The 22,147-nt window shown below is 41.8% G+C and overlaps 1 protein-coding gene across 1 annotated transcript in view; it reads right to left on the reverse strand.

Moving 5' to 3' along the window:
• Positions 1–22,147, reverse strand: part of cacna1da (calcium channel, voltage-dependent, L type, alpha 1D subunit, a) — a 43,316-nt gene that overhangs the window by 8,368 nt on the left and 12,801 nt on the right. Inside the window, exons 6-32 of the mRNA XM_008303361.1 lie at positions 21,868–22,037; positions 20,166–20,240; positions 18,872–18,959; positions 18,555–18,581; positions 17,537–17,697; positions 16,511–16,736; positions 16,206–16,413; positions 15,050–15,170; positions 14,346–14,433; positions 14,196–14,226; positions 13,944–14,098; positions 13,736–13,865; positions 12,263–12,322; positions 10,835–10,941; positions 9,611–9,698; positions 9,420–9,527; positions 9,291–9,343; positions 9,060–9,206; positions 8,680–8,881; positions 8,200–8,358; positions 7,061–7,171; positions 5,815–5,898; positions 2,103–2,135; positions 1,037–1,165; positions 875–940; positions 696–787; positions 447–606 (exon numbers count right to left, since the gene is read on the reverse strand). Of these exons, the coding sequence (XP_008301583.1) occupies positions 447–606; positions 696–787; positions 875–940; positions 1,037–1,165; positions 2,103–2,135; positions 5,815–5,898; positions 7,061–7,171; positions 8,200–8,358; positions 8,680–8,881; positions 9,060–9,206; positions 9,291–9,343; positions 9,420–9,527; positions 9,611–9,698; positions 10,835–10,941; positions 12,263–12,322; positions 13,736–13,865; positions 13,944–14,098; positions 14,196–14,226; positions 14,346–14,433; positions 15,050–15,170; positions 16,206–16,413; positions 16,511–16,736; positions 17,537–17,697; positions 18,555–18,581; positions 18,872–18,959; positions 20,166–20,240; positions 21,868–22,037 (3,079 nt within the window). The remainder of the gene's footprint in view (positions 1–446; positions 607–695; positions 788–874; positions 941–1,036; positions 1,166–2,102; positions 2,136–5,814; positions 5,899–7,060; positions 7,172–8,199; positions 8,359–8,679; positions 8,882–9,059; positions 9,207–9,290; positions 9,344–9,419; positions 9,528–9,610; positions 9,699–10,834; positions 10,942–12,262; positions 12,323–13,735; positions 13,866–13,943; positions 14,099–14,195; positions 14,227–14,345; positions 14,434–15,049; positions 15,171–16,205; positions 16,414–16,510; positions 16,737–17,536; positions 17,698–18,554; positions 18,582–18,871; positions 18,960–20,165; positions 20,241–21,867; positions 22,038–22,147) is intronic.

Here is a 22,147-nt window from a genome sequence, read left to right on the forward strand (position 1 = left end):
TCACTAGGGTCGTGGGGGGCTGGAGTCTATCCCAGCTGACTCAGGGTGAAGGCAGGTTCACCTGGACAGGTAACCAGTCTATCACAGGGCTACACAACCGGCGACCTTCTACCTGTAAGGCAACGGTGCTAACCACCGAGCCACCTTGCAGCCCTAAGGTGATTGTACAGATGTTAATTTAAATATGGCCAATTTATATTACTACTGTGTTTGGTTCCAATTATTTGGAGGTATATTGGTTATGAAATATAATAAAGTTGCATGACAAATGAATGTAGAGCAACACTCTTAATGAATCAAACTTGAACTGTTGTAAATGCAGTCTTTAAACTTCCTAATGCCTTTGTTGCTTTGCTTTCGTTGTACGACAGAAGCTGCAGCAGGGAACGCAACACAGCTCGGTGAGTAATCAAATGCAAGACAAACAGTTTAATTTTTGTGTGTACCAAAAAAGCACACAGCATGTAGAAGGTGATGAAGTAAATTATTGCAAATCCGCTGCCACACGTCATCTCCTCCCCGGGGTTGTAGTCGGACTCCGGGTCGCACAGTTTGCCCGGCATACAGGCCAACATGATCTCCTGCCACGCCTCACCGGTGGCACACCTAGAGAGCACAAAACACAAATTAACCACCCAGAAAAGTAAATGCTGATTCGATTTTGTGCTGACCTCTGACCCCAGATTTCTACAGACCTAAAGAGAAGCAGCACAGCCTGGGGGAAGGTCTGGAAGTTGTTGTTTCTGTTAATATGCGTGCCGTCCACCATGGCGATCTTTCCAAACACCTGAAGCAGAATTATTACATATATGAATACAGCTACAACCTTACAGACGGAGTGGAAATGCATTTTCTGTCACATGTAGTTACCAACCTGCATGCCGATGACAGCGTAGATGAAGAACAGCATGGCTATCAGAAGAGCAACATATGGCAGAGCCTTCAGGCAAACACAGGGAAGAAGTAGAAAGAGATTAATATGAGCGACTTACATTTTTCCCTCAGTCACTGACCATGAAATTGTGGTTTTCCTCACCTGGAAGGATTTGATGAAAGTCCATAGCAGGGTGCGAATGCCCTCCCCTCTGCTGAGGAGTTTAACCAACCGCATGACTCGAAACAGACGAAAGAAGGTGATGGAGATGCGAGCGCTGTCCTCCGTGTTCTGTGGAAATCGAGTCCAGAGTGAGATGACAGCAGAACGACAGCGTATAATGGAAACAGAGCGCCTGGCTGTGCTTTATGGGATGATAGAGTCTGAAGAGAGACCTCAAAACCAGATACATATGGGCTGCGAAGGCAACACTGCATCTTTACATCAAGGAAAACTGCATTTTTAAAACTAAGCCGGTTTCGAACTAGATTTCTGGACCAATGACGACATCAATTAGATGTGCAAAATGTAGTTATTCTATTCAGCCTTTTCCAGACTGAAGTTTACAATCTCTCGAGCAGTGCAGCTGCAGCTGATATGTTCCTGTTAGTCTGCGTCCAAAGCACTGTCAGGTTCCCTGTCACTGTACAGACCTACAGGGGAGGAAGCAAGGAGGCAAGCATGCTGGAGAAAACCTTGCCATACTTGACAGGACACATCTGCACAAGCATGGCACCCTCAGTCCAGAGTCACTGCATGCGGAGTCACAGTGGGACCAACCCGAACGGGTCAGCCGGGAGGTTCACAGGTCAGAGCTGGGTGACCTGATCCCAGGGGTCATCCATGGGTCACTACCCCACGCAAGAATGGTGGCAGAGACCATGTAGCGGTGTCAACAGTACAAACGTGAAGAGCGGCTGGAAACCGCTCCCACCTAACAGGATACAAGCGTCACGTTTGAGTGACACACTCTCCTTCGAAATAACTCCAAACATTTAGGAAAATGGAAAGCAAAAATGTTTTGAGGATATGTGCAAAATGAACTAACGAAACAGATGTGAGATCAAAGAAAAATAGAGAGAATGGAAACCTTAACATGAGAACGTAAATGTAATTGAAATAAGCAACAGATCGTAGAGGGTGTAGTAGACAACAGAATACCAAACAAAGAAATGCAAATCCAAACATGACATGGCCCTGACAGGGGGTGGGGGGCGGAGCATCTTACCCCCAGCTCATCCACCTGAGGAGTCTCCGTTGGCTTTAAAATCAAAGACCTGTATTAATGACTTGTACAGAGGCCGCAGGTCTCACACACATTGGGCCAAACACGTAAACATTACATTTGAGAAGTTGTTGTCACACAATGCCAGCACACGTCAGTCAAGACGTAGACAGAACAGAATCACTACTCGTCTCATTGACGGGACAAAACTGTCTTATAGTTTCACTATGACAAGGACAGACATTGATTAACCACCGTCTATGTACATTTAATATAATGACAGACATTAAACATTATCTTAACACTTTAAAAGACTGCCACACGACAAGTTTACAGCTTAACATTTCTACGTGGGACTTAACGATAGCATGTCAGACTGATGAACAACATGGAGTTACTTAAGTACTAATCAACATGTAGGACTGGCACACAACTTTATCACTCCCCCGCTGTAATGGTCGTTACTAATGGGTTCAAATGGATTTTATGGTGAGATGTCTTTGGCGAGCTTTAAACAATGTTAATGAGCAGTTGACTAATTGACATAACAAATGCTATGAATTCATGTCATGATAAAAGCACCATCTGCTGCTCCTACAGAGCCTCGACTCTTGCTGTATCTCATCGTATAACCCTGTAGGCTTCAGATTCAGGCACATCAACATATGACTTGACTGGACAGAAATCATACATTGTGTGCATAATGCATTATATTTATGGCAAAATAAAAAGACTATAGTATGTGTAAGATGCTCACTCTCCTCTGGTTTGCAACAATTTAAACCAAATATTTTTGGTTTAAGCGAAATTTCTTTAGAAATAAAAATGCTTTCTGCCGAAAAAAGAGATTTTAAAAAATAAAAAATAAAAAATTGTATACACTCACACAGCTCCACACCCATACACAACTGTAGATTGCAATTCATGTCATTTACAATAAATTGTATCAGCGAGCACAGAGAACGTCCAGGTGCAAAATAAAAATTAAAAAAAAAGAACCATCCGTCACAGTGGTCGTGGTACGACTGAGCCTGTGTCATGATAATGTGATTTTATAGCAAAAGAAAGCGCTTAACTCAACGCCAAGAAAGAGTAAGAATAGAAGGCTCAGCGCTGGAAACAGAGAGAGATACTCCAGACAGATGTGGCTTCATTCAAATCCCTCAGCACAATACTCCACAAACCGTCAGTATGAGGTGCAGAATGAGCAGGAATGATTAAAAAAAAGAAAATGCAGAATTAGCTTGAGGAGGTTCTTTAGGTAATCCTGGCCACAGCGCTGATGGAGCATGCGTTACAGCATCGCCACGTTGCTGGGGTAGCACTGCACGCACACGCAAGACATTTGAATGATGTGGAGCCAGTGGTGAACTCATAGCAATGCAGCAACTCATGCATGTCAGTAGTGTCCTGCAACAAAACTGCCATAGCAGGGCGCTCTCACAGTCCGGTGCAGAAAGACGCGAATGAAACGACAGGAAGGGAGAAAGAAAGTCAGAGAGAGAGCGAGAGAGAGAGAGACCGATGCTGGGACAGAAAGTAAAACCGGACTCGGAAGAAGAAGAAGAGGAGGAGGAGAGGCAGAGAGGTGTGAAGAGGGAGAGAGTAGAGTGTTCATGCACCTGACTGGAGTCTACACACCTGCGCTACACATGAGCTCCATTCTGAGCTTTAAGAGCTCACTACAGGAAGACAGAACAAAACACAGAGACAATCACTCACAGAGACACAAACACAAGATCATCAAAGAACCTCAGACTCAGCTGCATTAAACCACCATCAGTGCACAAAATCACCGCTAATATCGTGTCGTCTGTTCTGCCAATGGTTGTTTTGGATCACACAGTCTTACCTGATTTTACTGTTCATGTTTTTTGAGGACTACATCTTAAGTTTTAGTTGCTGAAAGAAACTTCTTTCCAGGTCACTACATGACTTGATCTGCTCTCTAATTATTGATGCATTATATGAGCTGTATATGAAGCCACAGTGGCCTACACAACTTTAAGGAAACTAAATAATAGCTTTTTTTTTCAACTTTTATTTAATAATCCCAAAACGATTGAGCTTCATGGAGTCTATTTTAAAATTATCCTTAAGGTTGTGTAGTATTTCCAAGCTCTGAGCTCCAGGGCCATTCTGTCTGGAAGTAAAGATCGAGGGGTACAGCAGGCGGAAGAAGGGAAAACTTCACAAGGCTCTATGGAAAAAAACTGACCGGAGGGGAATGGAGCGGGTGGCCAAGCGCCATCTGCCAGGGACGGGAAACATGGAAAGGATGTTAGGGAATGAGATGGATGGCTGACACCCCAGCATGCATTTAGGGAGCACTCTAAACAAACGACTAAAACGGCAAGCAGGTAGCAAAAACCAATGACGTAAAAAGGAAACCTCATAACAGATCAGCTGTTATGATCACATGGAACGGCACAATGCTGAACATCTGAACAACAACAACAACAACACACATGCAGTGCAAACCAGACACAAATGTCATGAAAGGTGCAGCAAAGAACCACAATGAAAGCCCTTGTGAAATCAACGTCATGTCCCCACAACATTCACAACACACACACACACACACACACACACACACACACACACCTCTGCTCGTACCCACAACCTGTGAAACACACATGCATCAACAACCTAAAAACACACACACACACACACCGCTACCTTTATGTTTGTACACTCATGCAGACACACATTTTGGAACACAAACTGAGAAAAAACACTGAAAACGTGACGTGTTACTCCAGAAAAACAGCACTGCAGCTCAGACATGAGAGCACTCGGGACTCGGGAGGGGGGGAAGGAGTTCTGTGGTACGCTGCACGCACCATCGTCACCATAACTACTCCTCTGATCATTCCTGGTGATTACTTGGAATCTAAACTTCAAGTATCATGTCTTATTTTTTTACCATTTAAAGCACCAAACAGCAAAGTAAAGTCTTTGTTTTAGGTGTTTATGTGCAGAGCAAAGCCGTAAAACAAAGCATTTGGTTGGTTTTGTGTTTAGTCGAAGCAGAGGAGCAGCCATCCTCTAATTTGACCTTTAATTAAGACTGCTGCAAACCTACAAAAGTCTAATTTTATTTTTCTCCCCTAGTCGGGTTATTTAATTTTGAATCCACTGTAAAAGGGGTCCCAAAGATAAAGTTGTTATCAACAACAGGTTACACACAAACAACATTTTTTTGTTCATTGCCATACTTGCCTCTACAAGTTTCTATGGAAACAAAACGAACAAGAGTAAGAATTAGACAACCACATCATAAACCGTCCCGCTCTGAACCAAATACAGGCCTCGGCTCACACAGACATGTGAGCGACTCCTGTTTTTGCTACGTCCAAAGGGAAACGATGTTCAACACACATTTTGTCAGGATATTCTGCTAGAAAACACAACGGCACAGTGACAGCAGCACGTGAAGAAGAAGGAGCAATAATCCAACAAGGCAGATTTGAGTTAATTCAGTGTTAATGACAAGAAGATAAGCATGGAAGTCAAACTGAAGCTTTACAAAAACAAAAAGCCAATGGTGCCTTACGATCTGCTAACAATGAATTTAAATAGAATCATCACTGGAATAAGTCATATTACTTAAATGTGAGCTACAATTAAAAGGTATTTAAATGTAACATTTACCATGTGGCTTTCCTGTAAGGCTTCAGTTCAACTTGGGAGTCGGAAAAAAAGTAGTACTTACGTTAACTTCAGTGATAGCAATATCGACGACGCTACCAACAACAATTAAGGCATCAAATGTGTTCCAAGCATCAGCGAAATAGTGCTGTGAGTGAAGGACGTGACATGTGATGGGAAGGAAAGAAAAGAAGAGAAGGAAAGAGGAAAGTGGAAAACATAAAGAAAAGAGAAGGAATGATGTCATGAAATGGTAATGGTAGGGTCAGGGGAGGACAAGAGGAGAGAGAAAAGGAGATAAAGTGTTAAGAGAGATCAGACAAACAAAGCTAGAAATCAGCCACTGAAGTCTGCTGACGAGGAGGTCCGAGCAGAGAGAGGTCAGAGAGCGGCGACACCAGGAGGATCTGAGCTTACTTACATCAATCTCACTGAGAACAATGTCTACTATGCTGCCAATCACAACCAGGGCGTCGAACACGTTCCAGGCGTCCCCGAAATATCCCTGGTTGAGCGAGTCGAACGGAATAGTAGCAAAAACAAAAAAGGCTTCGCTGAAACGTAAAGCCACTTGTGCTGCTTGTTTCAAACAAACCCCTGCTGGCTACTTCAGCTGAAGGGCTCCTGATTACAGCACCAAATTCATGTTAACACTAAAACTACATGCTGCTGCCAAGAACTTTTTTTATATTCAGTAAATAAATCAGCACAGCACCCCACACTTTTTCTCTTACTAGCATCCTGTCCTTCTTCTCAACACAGAGCTGTCAGCCGGGCAGCCGGATCGGAGAGGAAAATGGAAAAAAACATTCATGGACTCATCTGTATTCACACTTCAACTTATGCTCCTCCTTTAATAAGCAGTAAAATGTAGTTTAAATAAACAACAGCTTGAAATTTGGGGAAAACATGGTTCAGAACTGGATGTCAGAAAAGAAGAAGAATATCAAGCCTGGCGGCAGTTAGCTTAGCTTAGCTTAGCTTAGCAGTAATTGTAATTGTAGTAATATTGTTATTATACTGTAGTCAAAAGAAATATAACTTTCATTTAAATGATATTTGGGGCCCCTGTGAGGTGAATTTTTGTACTTTTTTAAGACTTCAAAAAAAGATAAAAAATTTATATTTCATTCTCTTTCCACTTTTTATGCTAAGCTAACCGACTGCTAGCTCTAGCACCATGTTTGGTGAGTGTCATCGACCTCTCAGCGCGAAGCTGAATGAAAAAAAAAAACTTAAAACGTTGAACAGTTCCTTTAACAAATAAGTCTCAGTACGGGCACCTCAGTGTGTGTTTGTACGTAACTCACCCTGGGTTTGAAAGCGATGAGTTTAAGAACCATTTCCACAGTGAACACAGCAGTGAAGACCATGTTGAGGATGTCCATCACGTAGTTAAAAAGCGTCGACTGGCCGTAGTGCTGCAGAGACAGAGAGGGACAGTCAACGAAACCCAGGAAAATGGAGCTGGTATTTTAATTAATACGCCAAATTAATTTTAGACGACACAGACGCTGGATAGAAAAACTGTAAATACACAAACGCTGAAGCCGAGATGTGCACATGTTCTTCTGATTATTGAGTTCAAGCAAAATTCCAAAGGTTTAAGTGACGGGTTCTTAAACTTATTTCTTAAAAGTTTGCATCTGAATATATTTAAGGTCCGTTGTCTGAAACAACTGATCGCAAAATAACACCTTGTCAAGTCACTTTTAACTTTGACCTCACTAACAGGTTGGAAAAGCACATTGTGTCTTAAAAACTGCAAAAAATTACATTTAACAGAGCAAGAAACTGTAAAAACATAAAGAAAAATAACCAAATCTAAACTTAATATTGTGTTATTTCATTAAAATCACTGCATTCTACATGCCTCATTTAAAAACTCTTAAAAACACAATCAGTTCTGTGCTTCTCAGTGCAATCGTGACGTAATTAGCGACTCGGCTTCAACCTACAGTATTATAAAAAAAAAATTGTGAGTTTATGTGACAGGAGACAAGCATAAAAACAAATTAACCCAAACATGTAAGTAGTTAAATGTCTATAGTCGTACAGCCACTATTTTTTCCCAGTATTAGTAATACCTGTTGGCAACTGGGAAAGTGTTGCACATGTTGATTTTAGGTTTTTCCATTTTTGTAGAATAAATAATTTTTTAATTCAATTTATTTTTTTATTTTAGGATTTAAACTGCACAAAACACCTTCTGAGTTGTCTCTACTTTTATCCATTGTTATGCTGTTTCCATAAAGGTGAAGGACTTTATATTGCAGTAACAACATAACAAGTTTTCTTTTGTTCTCGAGTCTGTCGCTGTTTAGCACCGTGTCTTCTGTGATTCTGCCACCGGGGGGTGCCAAAGTCCAAATTTAAACACAGCACAAAATGCAATTATTTCTTCAAGGCAGCTTTTTGTTCTTAGGCGTGTAACTACTGGGCTTCTTACCTGTACAGCCAGACAGAGCGTGTTGAGCATGATGAGCACAAACATGATGTACTCAAAGCCGGTGGAGTTCACCACGTACCAGAACTTGTACTGGTACGGGTTCTTGGGGATGTACCTCCTCAGCGGACGAGCCTTCAGCGCGTACTCCACGCACTGACGCTGCACAGAAATACACAAAACAGGTTTACATTCAAAAAGCCGCATTACTGTTACAAGCCACCGTGTTAACAATGTAATGGCGGTAATCAGGGTTTTAACTGGCTAAGTGGACGCCTGCGAATTGCACTAATTAGTACTTGTTGCTATGAAAATTGTGCTACTGCCTTTTTACTATTGTGTACCAGCTTTTCTGTGAAATGAGTTTAAAAAAAATCTTTAATAGAACCTAAAAAAACCCACATTTTTAATCATTTTCAGTGCAAAACATAGCGTGTTACATCAGTATATTTCATTTCTTTTTACTGCTGTCGTGACTCTGACCTGGTTCTTGTCGAGTTCACAGTTTTTGTACTCCTTCTCTCCCTGCTCCTGAAACGTGACGATCACGAAACCCACGAAGATGTTCATCATGAAGAAGGCGATGATGATGATGTAGATGATGAAGAAGATGGAAATTTCCACGCGGTAGTTGTAAATGGGACCGAGGTTCTCCCTGTTGGAGTCGATGGCCTTGTACAGCAACCTGAGGAGACACGAACGAGGGCAGCATGTGACTCGGATGCAGAGAAAACACTTTGCACAGTCATCGTCTGCTTCTCTCAGCGCACTCTGAGCACCTCGAGATGAAGAAGAGCTTTTTATAACGTGCTGGTGAATTATTTTCAAGCTTTCACACGAAGAGCAAAAGGTTTGAATCTTACGCAGGCCAGCCTTCAAAAGTGGACACGGTGAACAGAGCCATCATGGCCATGAGGACGTTGTCAAAGTTGAAATCACTGTTGTGCCAGAGTCGCTTGTGCATGGTTGGCTGGTTCACATCTCCGTCCTTATACAGGATGTAGGTGCCCCTGTGAGACAAGGAGGATACAGCTCAGCCCGGGAGGACGAATGCAAATAATGTGCTGCGCAGAAACAAGACCAGTGAAACTAACTTGCACTCTTCTGGGCTGGACTTGGCTTCATCTGTGCAGCGATAGAATTTTCCCTGCAGAGGAAAACATGGCGGTTATGCATTTTGAAAACGTCTGGCTTCGTCTGTAGTCATGTTTTCTTTTGCTGACCTTGAAAAGCTGCACTCCGATACAGGCGAACATGAACTGAAGCAGCGTGGTGACGATCATGATGTTGCCGATGGTCCTGATGGCCACAAACACACACTGGACAACGTGCTGCAAGACGGAGAGATCACAGTGTTTACAGGCTGAGTCTCATTTCTATGGATAACCTGCAGTAGGTCCTGAGCTGCTCCCACCTTCAGGCCTTTGGCTCTGTTGATGGCCCTCAGGGGTCGAAGCACTCGAAGGACCCTAAGAATCTTCACCACGGAGATGGCCGAGGACCTAAAGAGTGAAAACAAATGAGTGAGTCGGATGAAGAGAAACGGGACTATTTCAGTGGTCTCCTGCAGGAACTTTGCTTGTGTGTGAATTAAACACGCAAAACAAACTCTGATGCTGTCCTTCACTATGGAGATTGCTCGGCTGACTGGTGACGTTCAAGCGTCTGAAGGCCAACATTTGCTAGTTTTGTGGCAATAAACAACCACATTTAATTCTACAGGTCTCATTTAAAAAATTGCCAAAAACAAACCTTTTTCAGGAGCCACGTTTTGTATGAAACAACAAATTCTCTCTGCACAAACCATTACAGACTCAGCTGTGACTAACATTCAAGGGCTATTCGGTTAAACTGCAGGTTGTGTTTACGGAGGGCAGGTAAGTGATAAAATTATAACTAGAATAACATCTATAGCATGTAGAGCCACCTATCTGTTAGTTTTCCAGTATTAGCTAACACCTTTGGGTAAATGTTGTATAAATTAATTGTATTTTCTTATTTTAATTTTGGCATTCTAACTTTGTCTGCAGGGTAAAAGCCGTTTCCGAGGTTTCTTTACTTCCTGTCACGGTTGTGCCGTTTCCATAGAGGTGAATGACTGTTTATTGCAGTGAAAAATAAGTCCACAGAAAATAAAAAATGTGACAAGGGCAACAAACGCCCAGAAACCACTTCAGAGGGTTTATCAGACTCAAAGCTTTTTTATAGCTTCAGTCACACAACCACTAAAACGAACGCTCGGACGAGGGGACGAATCTGAACAGAGCAATGAAGAGAGACGGGGAATGCAAACAGGCTGAATGAAAGAGAGAAGAGTGAAGCAAAGCTATCTGCTGACGTACAAAACCTGAGAAAAAAATCTACTTTAAAGGCAGAAGTTGTGAAGGTTTCAGTGTTTCTTGTTGTTCCTTTTAATTCATTCAATACATCCAGTCACTACCAGTTGTGGGAAGACTTGTAGTTCCTCAAACATCACGATTGTTTGTTTGTATTTGTCACATTTTTATAGTTTTTTGTGGACTTCAAGTTAATTCTGCTTCGTTTGGCTTCGCTCTTTCTGGAACTATTTGGTTAAAAAAGGACACAACCGCGATGTTTGCACGACAAACAGGAAGCGTCCGTGTGTTCCTGCACTCACTGAATCCCGAAGGAGACGAGCGACACTCCCACCACCAACAGGTCCAGGAGGTTGAAGTAATTCCTACAGAACGCTCCTTTATGGAGAAAAGCTCCATATGTCGTCATCTGAGGAGAGGACGGAGGAAGTTAAAGGAGCAAATGGCGAAGAAAAACAACACACACTTCATCTAACACACACACACACACACACAAACACTCCAGAGGAAACAGAGACAAACTGCACAAACACAGGAAAAACATGTCCTCAGCACTCGCCGTCAAACACTCGCACACGTCTCCACACTCTTGTAGGTCACTCAGATTCGGGGTGGCGAGCTCAGAGCAGTGAAACAGGAGGCTAAAGCTACCATCGCCACCCCCACGGCCCTTAACTACATGAATGTAGTAGTAAGTCATTCATTTCACAATCCACTATGGGATGAGGCAATAAAACATGCATTTTGTTGCCATGATGTCGGGGATATTTACTACCTGCAAGAGTTCTAGTTATAGCGATTGGAAAGTCGAAATGGCCTTACTGTCACATTCATGTGGACCGTCATCTTAAAGCACATTCCATTATGTTCTTTAATAGTTCAGAATCAAGGGAGGCAGCTCCCAATTAAAACTTTAGAGTTCAGCAGGCAAAGAAGAAAAACCGGCCAAAATAACTCTTCTCCAAATAATAAAAGTAAAGGATTCGTTTTCCGAGTGCATGTAAATGTGGAGCCCTGCAGAGAGACCGAGAGAGGTGGACGCTAACTGGGAGCACTGGGGAATTTGGAGTCAAACAGCAGCAGGTTTTTTTTTTTTGCCCAAACAGCTGCAGAGGCAACTCCACATTTCAATGCACTCAGTCAGGGAAAGCAGACTGAACCATGCTCGGCAGGAACATGGTTGGTTTTGCCCCCTCTTTTATGGGAAATCTGAAGAGCAGTCAGTACGAGAGGCATGGAGTCAGCGTTGACTGGAGTTGACTTTACTGTTTTGAACACCACCCTTGAAGATGACCTGAAACTCAACTTCAGCCAATGCCTGGACAATGTCTGAACAGCCCATTGAATTTTTGTTGCATCGCACAGACGGTTGCATCTTTTATTTAAAATTTTTTTTGGGTAACATATCTGCACAATCAAAATCATTTCAGCGATGACTGCCCGAATGACGTGACACCCATATGAGTAGAATGTAATGCTGATGTGATGTTTCCTTCCCCCAACAGGAGTTCTTTGATTAGTGCAATTTGAGCAAATCTTGTGTTTGTGTTAGTGTGTGCAAAGTAGTGACTAACAACTCCAATGGTTGATTTTTGCTTTTTTTAAAAGAGGTGCCATGAAGAAAAAAGTAAATAAGAGAAAGGAAACAAACAAGCCAGGTTGTACTGAGTGGCAGGTGACACACAAGGAGAGAATGCAGCAAGGCTCTCGTTGTCATTTTAAGGGGTTACCTTCAATATGATCTCAAATGTAAACATACTAGTGAAGACATAATCTGCATAGCCTAGGACCTGGAAGGCAACGAGACGTTTGGAGTGTTACTGGGGTGTGGTTAGTCACAGCACGGACAGGGGACACAGGGCATTTACCTTCAAAACGATCTCAACAGTAAAGATAGCCGTGAAAGCATAGTCAAAGTAACCAAGTATCTGCAAAAAGCAACGTACATGTTTAACACAGACAGTTCATCGTGCAGCGTCACACATCATAAGTCAACAAGATGACAGGAGAAACAAAGCATTTGCTGTGGAGAGTTTGTTAGAGCACAGTCATCACAATGCACAGGAAACGGAGGCCTGAGGGTTTACTTACAGGACCGTACTGGTGTTTTTGCCTGTTTTAGCTCATAGAATATAGGTTCACACCTTGCAGCAGCTTCAATTTGCTACAAAATAAGTATGGAAATCAATGCGCATAAATTAGCTTAAGGTAAAGTAGGTTGTACATCGTTGTGAGCAACTCACTTCCTTACTTTTTTTTTTTTGCATCCCAGATGAATTCATGCAGACAATTTTTTAAAAAACTCTCCTTCATAGTGGAAAGTGTGTGAGTTTGCTGATAAAAAAAAAGCACTGTACTCACAAATAATACAGCGAATAAAGTCGTATCTCCGATTTAAAAGACTGCTGTCTCTAAATCATGAGCGCTGGAACGGAGCAGAAGGAACAGGGTGACCGGATGTCACCTTTAAAATCATAAGTCTTAGACTTTCAAGCATTTATCCTGCTTCATCCTGACAGGAAGGACTCTTGTGCTGACAATTACACCGAATGTATGTTTTGTAAAACGAACTGCAAGTAATCTTGACCTGTCAAAGCAGATTTAAGGTTAAGGACAGGCGAGATAACGTGGATGAAAGTGAAGATTCTTTTCTCTCTCCATCATTTGTTCTGTCTGTTACACCCTCTACATCTTCTTTATTGTTAGACTTAGAGGCACAAACTTAATACACACTGAAGAAAAATGTCTTCTTCACACCGGTAGCCTGAAGCTATTTGCCAGATGACACCCTATCAAAGTAATCCTATCAAAAAAAGTAAATGCACTCTTTGTTTGTCGCTTCGCTTGTTCTGATCTGTGCTAAAAACACGTTTGACATCCAGAGCAGGTGTCGTCAAGTCGCTTTTGTCTTTTTATCTTTGTCTTTGTATTTATTTCAGCGCTACTGTAACATCATGAATTCAAAAATCAGCGTATAACCTGCAGGGTATGCTCTGCAAAATGGTCAGTAGTTACATTAAGAATGGGAATGACAGTAAATGGGCTAAAACATGCAAAACCAAAAGTATGGTCATTCAAAGACATCTGAAGGTAGTCCAGAAATATTACTAAAAAAGAAAGTGATTTACAGTTACTGTGTCCTTATGGTTTTAGTATTTCTTTAAAGTTATCAACACATTTCTGTGGAAGGTTTGCAAACTTACAATATTGCGAGCGGAGAAGTTTCGGATCGGATCCTCAGCGGCGAGCGAGACGGAGCTGAGCATGATGAAGACCAGGATGAGGTTGGTGAAGATGTGATGATTGATGAGTTTGTGGCAAAACACACGAACCCTGGAGGAGAACAGAGGCAGAGATGTGATATAGGACACAGCCTGCTTTAGTGCAGTATGTGGTGCGGATGTGTCTTACGGGTTTGTGCTGCTGAAGATGAAGAAGGCACTTCCCTCCGGGATCGGAGTGATCTTCTCCTTCTTTACCAGGTCAGAGATGACCGGCCGAGGCCCCGATGGAACTTCTGGATCCTCCTCCTCTGCTGCAGTGTCGTCAATTTCCTCCTCCTCCTCCTTACAGGAAAGCAGAAAATGTGAAATGTGTGTCAGAGTGAACTTCAAACTGCAAGGAGAAGCTACTTCAGAGCTTTTGAGAGAAATTAAAAAATACCTTTTCGTCTTTCTCGTCATCCTTTTTGTCCCTGTAACAAACAGAGGTGTTTCTATGAATTGCAGAATGAAGTTTGAGCGTCCATCTGAACATTTAGTACGAATATTTAACATCATGTTTGAGAGATGTATAGAAAGATCAAGCCGTCACCCTTTTTTGTCTCCTTCGTCCGTGTTGAGAGACTCTGCATCGGCCAAGTTGTCCACAGCGATAGCCAAGAAGACATTCAGGAGGATATCTGAGCAGCGTGTTCAGTAATCACTCAGTCAGGGTTTATTTATATGGCACTTCTTATAAAGACAAAAGGAATAAAAATACAGTAAAACATTATCCCCACCGCAGCCCAACATCATGTTATACATGACTGGGGGACTGAAGAAATGCTGTCATAAATAATGCAATGATAAAATAAAATAAAATAAAATAAAATAAAATAAAATAAAATAAAATAAAATAAAATAAAATAAAATAAAATAAAATAAAATAAAATAAAATAAAATAAAATAAAATATCTATAAATAAAAATGAAGTTAAAATTTGAAAACAGAATAATAAAATAATTTTTAAAAATGAAATAATTAATGATACACTGAATAGACTATTTAAATACGTGAATAAATAGAGAGAATAAATGAGAATAAATAGAGATCAATAAATAAAATTTGTTCTAAAAATAGTAATAAATAAATAAAATCTATCAAATCAATTAAAAATCACACTAAAGAACAACTCTTCCTCTAAAGCTATAATAAACTAGAATAATGCTCATTAATAAAAATAGCCGTGTATACAAATGAATTAAAAGCTACTGGGACGTGTGGAGCAGCTGCAGGTTTGTGGCTGTGAGCGGATACAGTTTCCACAGATGAAGAGGATGATGAAGTAGAAGCACACGATCATCCCAGAGGAGGACGGGCCTCCGTACGCCATGATCCCATCGTACATAACGGCGTTCCAGTCTTCACCAGTCAGGATCTGAGCGGATCACAGTATCGGTTTTGTGGGAGACCCAACAATAGAATCAAACATAAAACTAGCAGCAACTTTCTCACACTGTGGAGAGAATAGAAACTGAAGAGCGGGATGTTGAACACGGTCAAAAGAACCAACTCTACTGACATTTATATGAACTGTACTTTGACACTGAGGCCACCGAATTTAGGAACTTTGAGCAAAAGTCATGCAGAGAACAGAGCTCAAAAGAATCTAAGGGCAACTACACGTCCACGTTTTAGGACCGGAACTGAATTTACCAACTGGTCAGAGTTATGTGGCTGATGCTAGTATTGATTATTTCCAAATATATGATGTTTTTATCCTGCTGTTAACTTTTGGAGAGTCTCTTACACACAGTTAGAGAATGTCTTTTTATAGACCTTTTGTCATTTTTGCAAGATCTTAAGACTTTTTGTTTCGCACACATTTTATTCAGAGAATGCCTTCAAAAATCTGTTGTATTGCATCTATTAAACACTTTATCCATATATGTGCAATATTTTAACCAACCACATGCAATATTACAATCTTAGTGCTAAACACAACTAATTGTGGCTTTTCTACTCTAATGTTTATATTGTTTACTGCACTCTATTGCTGTGTTTTACTTATATTTTGCTCTTGTTTTATTGTACTTATTATTTATGAGGCTTTTTCTTAAAAAAAAAAAAAAAAAAACGGGACCTGAGTACAAATTTTGTACTGCAAACGTGAATGTGAGCTGGAATCCTTGGATTATTATGAAAACAGAACTTCTAATAGTAACTCTAATGATAATGGTATCAAGGCAGATGGTATCTTTTTAATGAAATAATAATTAAAATGTTGAGTCATATGATTTGTTTTTATAATTTTGTATTGATCTCGTTCTGTTCCTCTTCTCCTTTGTCTTCAACAGTGAATAAAACCTAACTCCAAACTTCTTCTATCTGCTTGGATGAAGCTGATAAAAACGCCTCGCTCCTGTCGTCCATGAATCTCTAACGTCATTATCTGAAACCCCGCTGTTCGTACCTGAAACACGGTGAGGAGCGCTTGGGGAAAGTTGTCGAAGGTGCTCCTCTTTGTCTGGGTCTCATCAAAGTTGAACTTCCCACCAAACACCTGCATGCCCAGCAGGGAGAAGATGATGATGAAGAGGAAGAGCAGCAGCAGCAGGGAAGCGATGGACTTCATGGAGTTGAGCAGAGACGCCACCAGGTTACTGAGAGACTGCCAGTGTCTAATGAAGAAAGGTTGACCAGGACAGACAGGAGATGAATCGAACACATCCTGTGCTGTGAACACGTGCATGCTCGCGCAGCGTGGCGGCGACTTACCGAGTCACCTTGAAGATCCTCAGCAGGCGGACGCAGCGGAACACAGAGATGCCGAGAGGAGACATGATTTCCAGCTCGACCAGAATGGTTTCGGTGATTCCTCCACACACCACGAAGCAGTCGAAGCGGTTGAACAGCGACACGAAGTAGGCCTGAAGCCCCAGACTGTACATCTTCACCAGCATTTCACATGTGAACAGAGCGAGCAGCACCTTGTTGGCCACATCTGAAAGGCATTAAAACCATGCAAAACAAATGGAAAGAGAGCTACAATGTTTATGATGACACATGAGATGATGCTGAAATTTATTTAGCTACAGAAGATGTAAATAATTTGGCAGCACAGAATCATCAGTGGTTTCAAAATGAACATATTGCAAACCTCTGCCAAGGCTGCACAACTACATTCATTACTCTATTACCATATTTTGTAAAAGAAGGGTAAAAAGGGTTTGCGCAAATAAATAAAACATGTTTTCTTGTTTTCTTCAGTTTAGAGTCTAAATGAGGTTTTCATTGTGTCCATATCCATATTTTAAGTTTCTGTAATTTAACTTAACCTCCATCTGATCCTGGGACTCCCTCAAAGTACACAACATAATAGAAAATATGAGATATGTGGCCCATTTTTATGGAAGTAGCTGCAGTATTTCATGAGAAAATAGTGAAAATGTTATACAAGGTGATGAAGATCAGCTTTATTTGTCACATACACACTAATACAACGTGCAGTGAAATGTCTTTTGTACCAGAATCCAGTTTCAATTAAAAAAAAAATTTAAAAAGTGTTAAAGAAGTATGTGTACTTTATGTATTTATACACATAAATAATCAAATAAATAAAGCAAATAGCAGGTACGACCTCACCAGCCCCATCTTGGAAAAAACCCTTTCAAAAAATAGAGATTTCTATCTACTTACTTCAAAATTAGCTTTTCAGGTTTTGAGACATCCTACTCCCTGACAAACGGACACAAATTCAAACATGGTAATAATAATGATCACGTTCTTTCATGCACCACGTACCCTGCACTTGCGTCAGCCACAGAGGCTGGTTGTAATGCTCTGATGATATGGTGAGAGTGTTGAGGAACACCAGGATGATGACCAGCCAATAGAAAGGCACCGACTTGACGGCCAACCGGCACTTCCTGCGGCAAAATCTGTTCATGCGGCGCCAGCGCCGGCTGCAAGGGGGAGAGAACGAATCAGAATGAAGCCTGTATGGTACAGATACAGCTAGGTGACAAATTAAAGGAAAGCCCTAAACCTTGGACCGCTGTGGTAAGAAGATCTGGTTACATGAGCATTGTTCGATTCCTTTCAGGAGACGTGTCACTGCGAATCAGTATGAGGCTGTTCAGACTGAAACGGGCCTGGACTCTTCTAAGATGACAACGTCCCCATCCAGAGGAAACAAGGAGTTCCTGAACAGTTTAATAGTTATGAAAATCATGTGAATCACCTTTTATTATCTTCACAGTAACCAGACTTCAACATCTTTGGAAGATTTTGGACCCACGTGTTAAACGGCGCTTTTCTTTTTTTACCTCCATCAGCAAAACACCGAAGGCGGGAAGATTCTTTGGAAGAATGATGTTAATTCCTCCAGGAGACTTCCAGAGATTTGTAGAGGCTTAACAGGACCTGCTATGTTGGTTTTTCCTTTAATTTGTCACCCGTCTGTACATCATTTCTATGTTTCTAAGGAAATTTCTAAAGTTTGTGTCCATGGATAAGAAGAATGCAGTAAAGTGTGGGATAGGAGCCACGAGGGAACTGCATCAATACATTTTTTTTTTGCAAGTCATACGGTACAGTAAATGAGCTGAAAAATCCTGTGTAAGGCCATTCTCTAAAAATACCTTACGGTACATGCTGACTTTATAAAAGCTGTTCATTTATCATTCCCAGTAAGGGCTCATTAAAATACAGCAAAATGAAAGCCAAGCATACAAACATCTTTATAATCCGATGCAGGCGCAGACCTTACAGTAACAGCTTTATGCACTACGACCAGACACAAGTACACAAATATACTGACCTGAACTTTGACTTGGAAATTTTTTGACTGAAAGAAAGAAGAAGTCAAAGTTTATAAAGGCAGCTAGAGATTTGCTGGGAAGGTTGACTGGTTAGTGGGGTTGACTGATAGCAGGAAACCAGTTTACTTTAACCACAAATGAAAAGAAAGCATTCAGAGAGGAAAATGTGTCAGTGGCTGTGCTTTGAAGGCCTGTGAAGGGACAGACTGGTGTTTGACTCAGCCACACCAGAGGGGGACCACGATCTGATGTACTGAGATGTGATGTCATGACAGTGGTCCTGCTTATCCAAAAGGTTTGTGGTGTAGGTTCTCACCACAGAGGTCCGCAGCATGGTGTCTTTTCATCCTCCCCGTTCTGATTCTCGGTGTTCACAGACTCCGTTTCGCTGGCTGGAACGCTCGCTGCGGCAGCAAATAAAGCACACGTTTACCCAAAATATAATCACATGCGTTTTTTGCAGTGGCAGAAGATTCTTCTGAGAGGCACAACACGACGCATCCCAGTGAGGAGAAGTGTGAAGCGGTGTAAAATAGAGCCTGTCTGCATCACATTGTTTGTAGAATTTCAGGGGAAAAAAAGGAAGAAAAACTAAATAGAAATCAGCAAAAGCTACCATCTGAATTGTGTGACGCTGGGTTTAATCTCCAAAGCTACACTGCAAATACAAAACCACCTCACAGAAAGGAAGGAGCTAAGTGCCGCGGCTGTGCATCACTGTCATCATCAGTATCATTTACCAAGTGCTGAAAGGGAGCTGACACAGGACAGGCGAGTGGACAGCTGCTCTATGAGCTGACTGATGCAGACAATGAGGAGCAGAGGGAAGAAGGGAGCCGAGGGAGGAGGACAGAGCTCTTAAAACTGTCTCTGAAATGCTACACTCAAAGTACTGCCAGCGCTTTGGGAAGACTGTCTGTGCAGACAGATGATGATTAACTGTGTGAAATGTCTCAGTGCTTTAACTCGTATGAGGGAACGTGGTGTGTGCCGCTGCTTAGCTTATGTAGACGTGTTGGCTTTGATTCCTGAGCGGTCGGACAGCTCTCAGCTCTGAAAATAGTGCTGACTGCTGGAGTAGTGATCTGGGTTTAGCCCTGTTTCCTATATTCATACTGAGCCCCAGCTTTTGAAATGGGACACGGGAAGGAAACAGGGTGAGGCTGCTACCGAACGCAGCTGTATTTCTAGTCCGCGTCAGACTCGTTTAATGAGTAAAAGATAAGCCTTTTCTATGTAGTGGAAGAAAAACCAGGGACGGAAAATAAAGGAGAGAAACTAAAAGTGGCTGTGATGTGTGGACACGACGGGTAAAACACAATAGTAAAGCACAGAGTGATGAGATAACTCTTTAGGCTGCACATGTACACAAACACACAGAGTCAGACACTCACCAGAATGTCAGCTACTAATCTATTATAATATAAAATAAATTTAAATGTTCATCTTTCTTAAAATTACAAAACATACAATCTACTTATTTTGTGAAAATGTCTGCTTCTTTTTTTTTTGCATTAGATCAATTTTAGCATAGAACCTACATGTTCACATGCACACAAACAACAACACACAAAAGCTAGAGAACACAGGAGGGAAACCACAGGATTTACCATGAGTGTCGGACGACTGGCTGAACCACCCAAACCTTCCTTTCTTCTTCTCGGTAAGGTCAGCCAGAGTCACCCCTTCATGTGTAATGCATGCAAGCCCATGCATTCAGACACAACGGCACAGCAGAGGGACATGGGGGCGAGAATGGGCTGCTATCAAAATGGGTCAGAGCAGACAACAAGCACCACAGGACAACAACAGTATTTCAAAATATCAATATTCGACAACGACAAGAGCAGCAGGAGCCACACGGGCTGCAGACACTGAGGAGGGCAGAAGAACAACACGGAGAGCTGTTAGTCAAAGGAAGCCTCTGCAGGTGACCGGGCCCTGTACTCACATGCCACAGTGCAAATTAAAGCATTTACATGTCGACATGTTCATAGGGGCCCGTGTACCGTCGACACACACCGAAAGCCGGGATGGATGCGGAGGAAAAGCGGCATGGACCTTCCTCCTCCAAACGTTTCTCATTTTATGGCAAATACATGGTGTAATGTTGCTACTGGGGAGTAAAACGTGACCAGAGGGAAAGACAGGTAAGGAGAGAATACAGATGAAGTACACATATATATATATAAAAACAAAAATGTGGGGGATCGTAATGAGCACACACAAAAAACTAAAAAAACGCTCCAACTATAAGGTGAGGCAGCTGCAGGTTCTCTGTTCTGTATCATGTGTGCTGCTTATATAAAGAGGATTTGGATTAAGAGTTTTTCTACTGCTCAAGTAATATGTTATTTTTTTTTTTCTCCCCCCCCCCCTCTTTTTTTTCTCCGTCTCAGATAAACTCCAGTGGTACTTACAGCGTGCTCCACTTCCATCAGCGACATACGCCGAGGGTGGAGATAAAAACCTGTCTGTACATTCAGCGTTAAACACTTCTCATGTGTTCAAACCCAACACCTCTAGGGACTGGTTCTTTGTCAATACGTGTGTGTGCACGATTCCCAATTTGTTGAAATTGGTTATGGCACAAACATTGTTGGTAATTATGTTTTGTTACCCCTTTAACTGCACTGTTTAACACATCCCAAGAGCCATTTGCAATTACTGTTGCGTGACTGACCTTTTCCTCGTGCTACGTTTGATCAAACTGCCTACATCCACTCTAATTCCCAAGGTGGCTTTTGAAAAGTTGTATTGAAATCGGACCCAATTGAGGTGAATTGCCTGAATTGCAATAAGCTACGATTGAAGTTCTTCTTCCTGCATGATTGATGCAAAATTACAGGGCGAAAAAAAGGAGAAATGTTTAAGGTAATAATCACTTTTTTCCCCCCTCTAATTAATACACACTGTATCTGTGCTAGATATCTAATTGAATCTGGGGCAATAAGAAAAATAGAACACCAAACAGGCACAAGAACACAGTCCAAGGAAAAGCTGCTGTTGTGCTGTAAGACTGCGATCTGGAATAAATATTTCTCCTTTTAGCTTCAACCCCCTCTGTTTGCCTTTTTTTTCACAGAACACCCACTGTAACACATTATAAAGGTCTGGAGTAGAAAGTCCTTTATTTCACGATTATATAAAAAGTAGACCTAATTATATCTGCAGAAATTACAACCCTCTCAAGGCAACAATAAAACACGCTGCCGGATAATTTTCTCGACGTGGCAGAGATCAGTTTGCCGCACTTGAAGGGCTCTTGTGACGGCGTTTACTGCTAGAGGGAAGCTGGGAGAAGGCGCTTACGGTTGCGCTTGCTCTCCTCGTCGGCCTCGTCCTCGTTGTCCGGGTCGATGTCTTCGGCCTGAGTGATCCAGTCCAGGTAACCCTTCAGGTCCTCCTCCAGCTGCTGCTTCTCGCGCAGCTTCTGGAAGTCTCCACGAGCTTTGGCCTTTTCTCTCTCCTTGGAGAACTCTCTGGGTTTTGGAAAAGCACACGTAGACGAAAAAAAAAAAAAAGCACAAACACATACAAACACATAGGAGTGCATGAATTACCAAAAACACACACAAGCAAAAGATCTTTC

This window comes from Stegastes partitus, unplaced genomic scaffold (genome assembly GCF_000690725.1).
Source record: "Stegastes partitus isolate 25-593 unplaced genomic scaffold, Stegastes_partitus-1.0.2 Scaffold1989, whole genome shotgun sequence".
In the NCBI taxonomy this organism is placed as follows: domain Eukaryota; kingdom Metazoa; phylum Chordata; class Actinopteri; family Pomacentridae; genus Stegastes; species Stegastes partitus.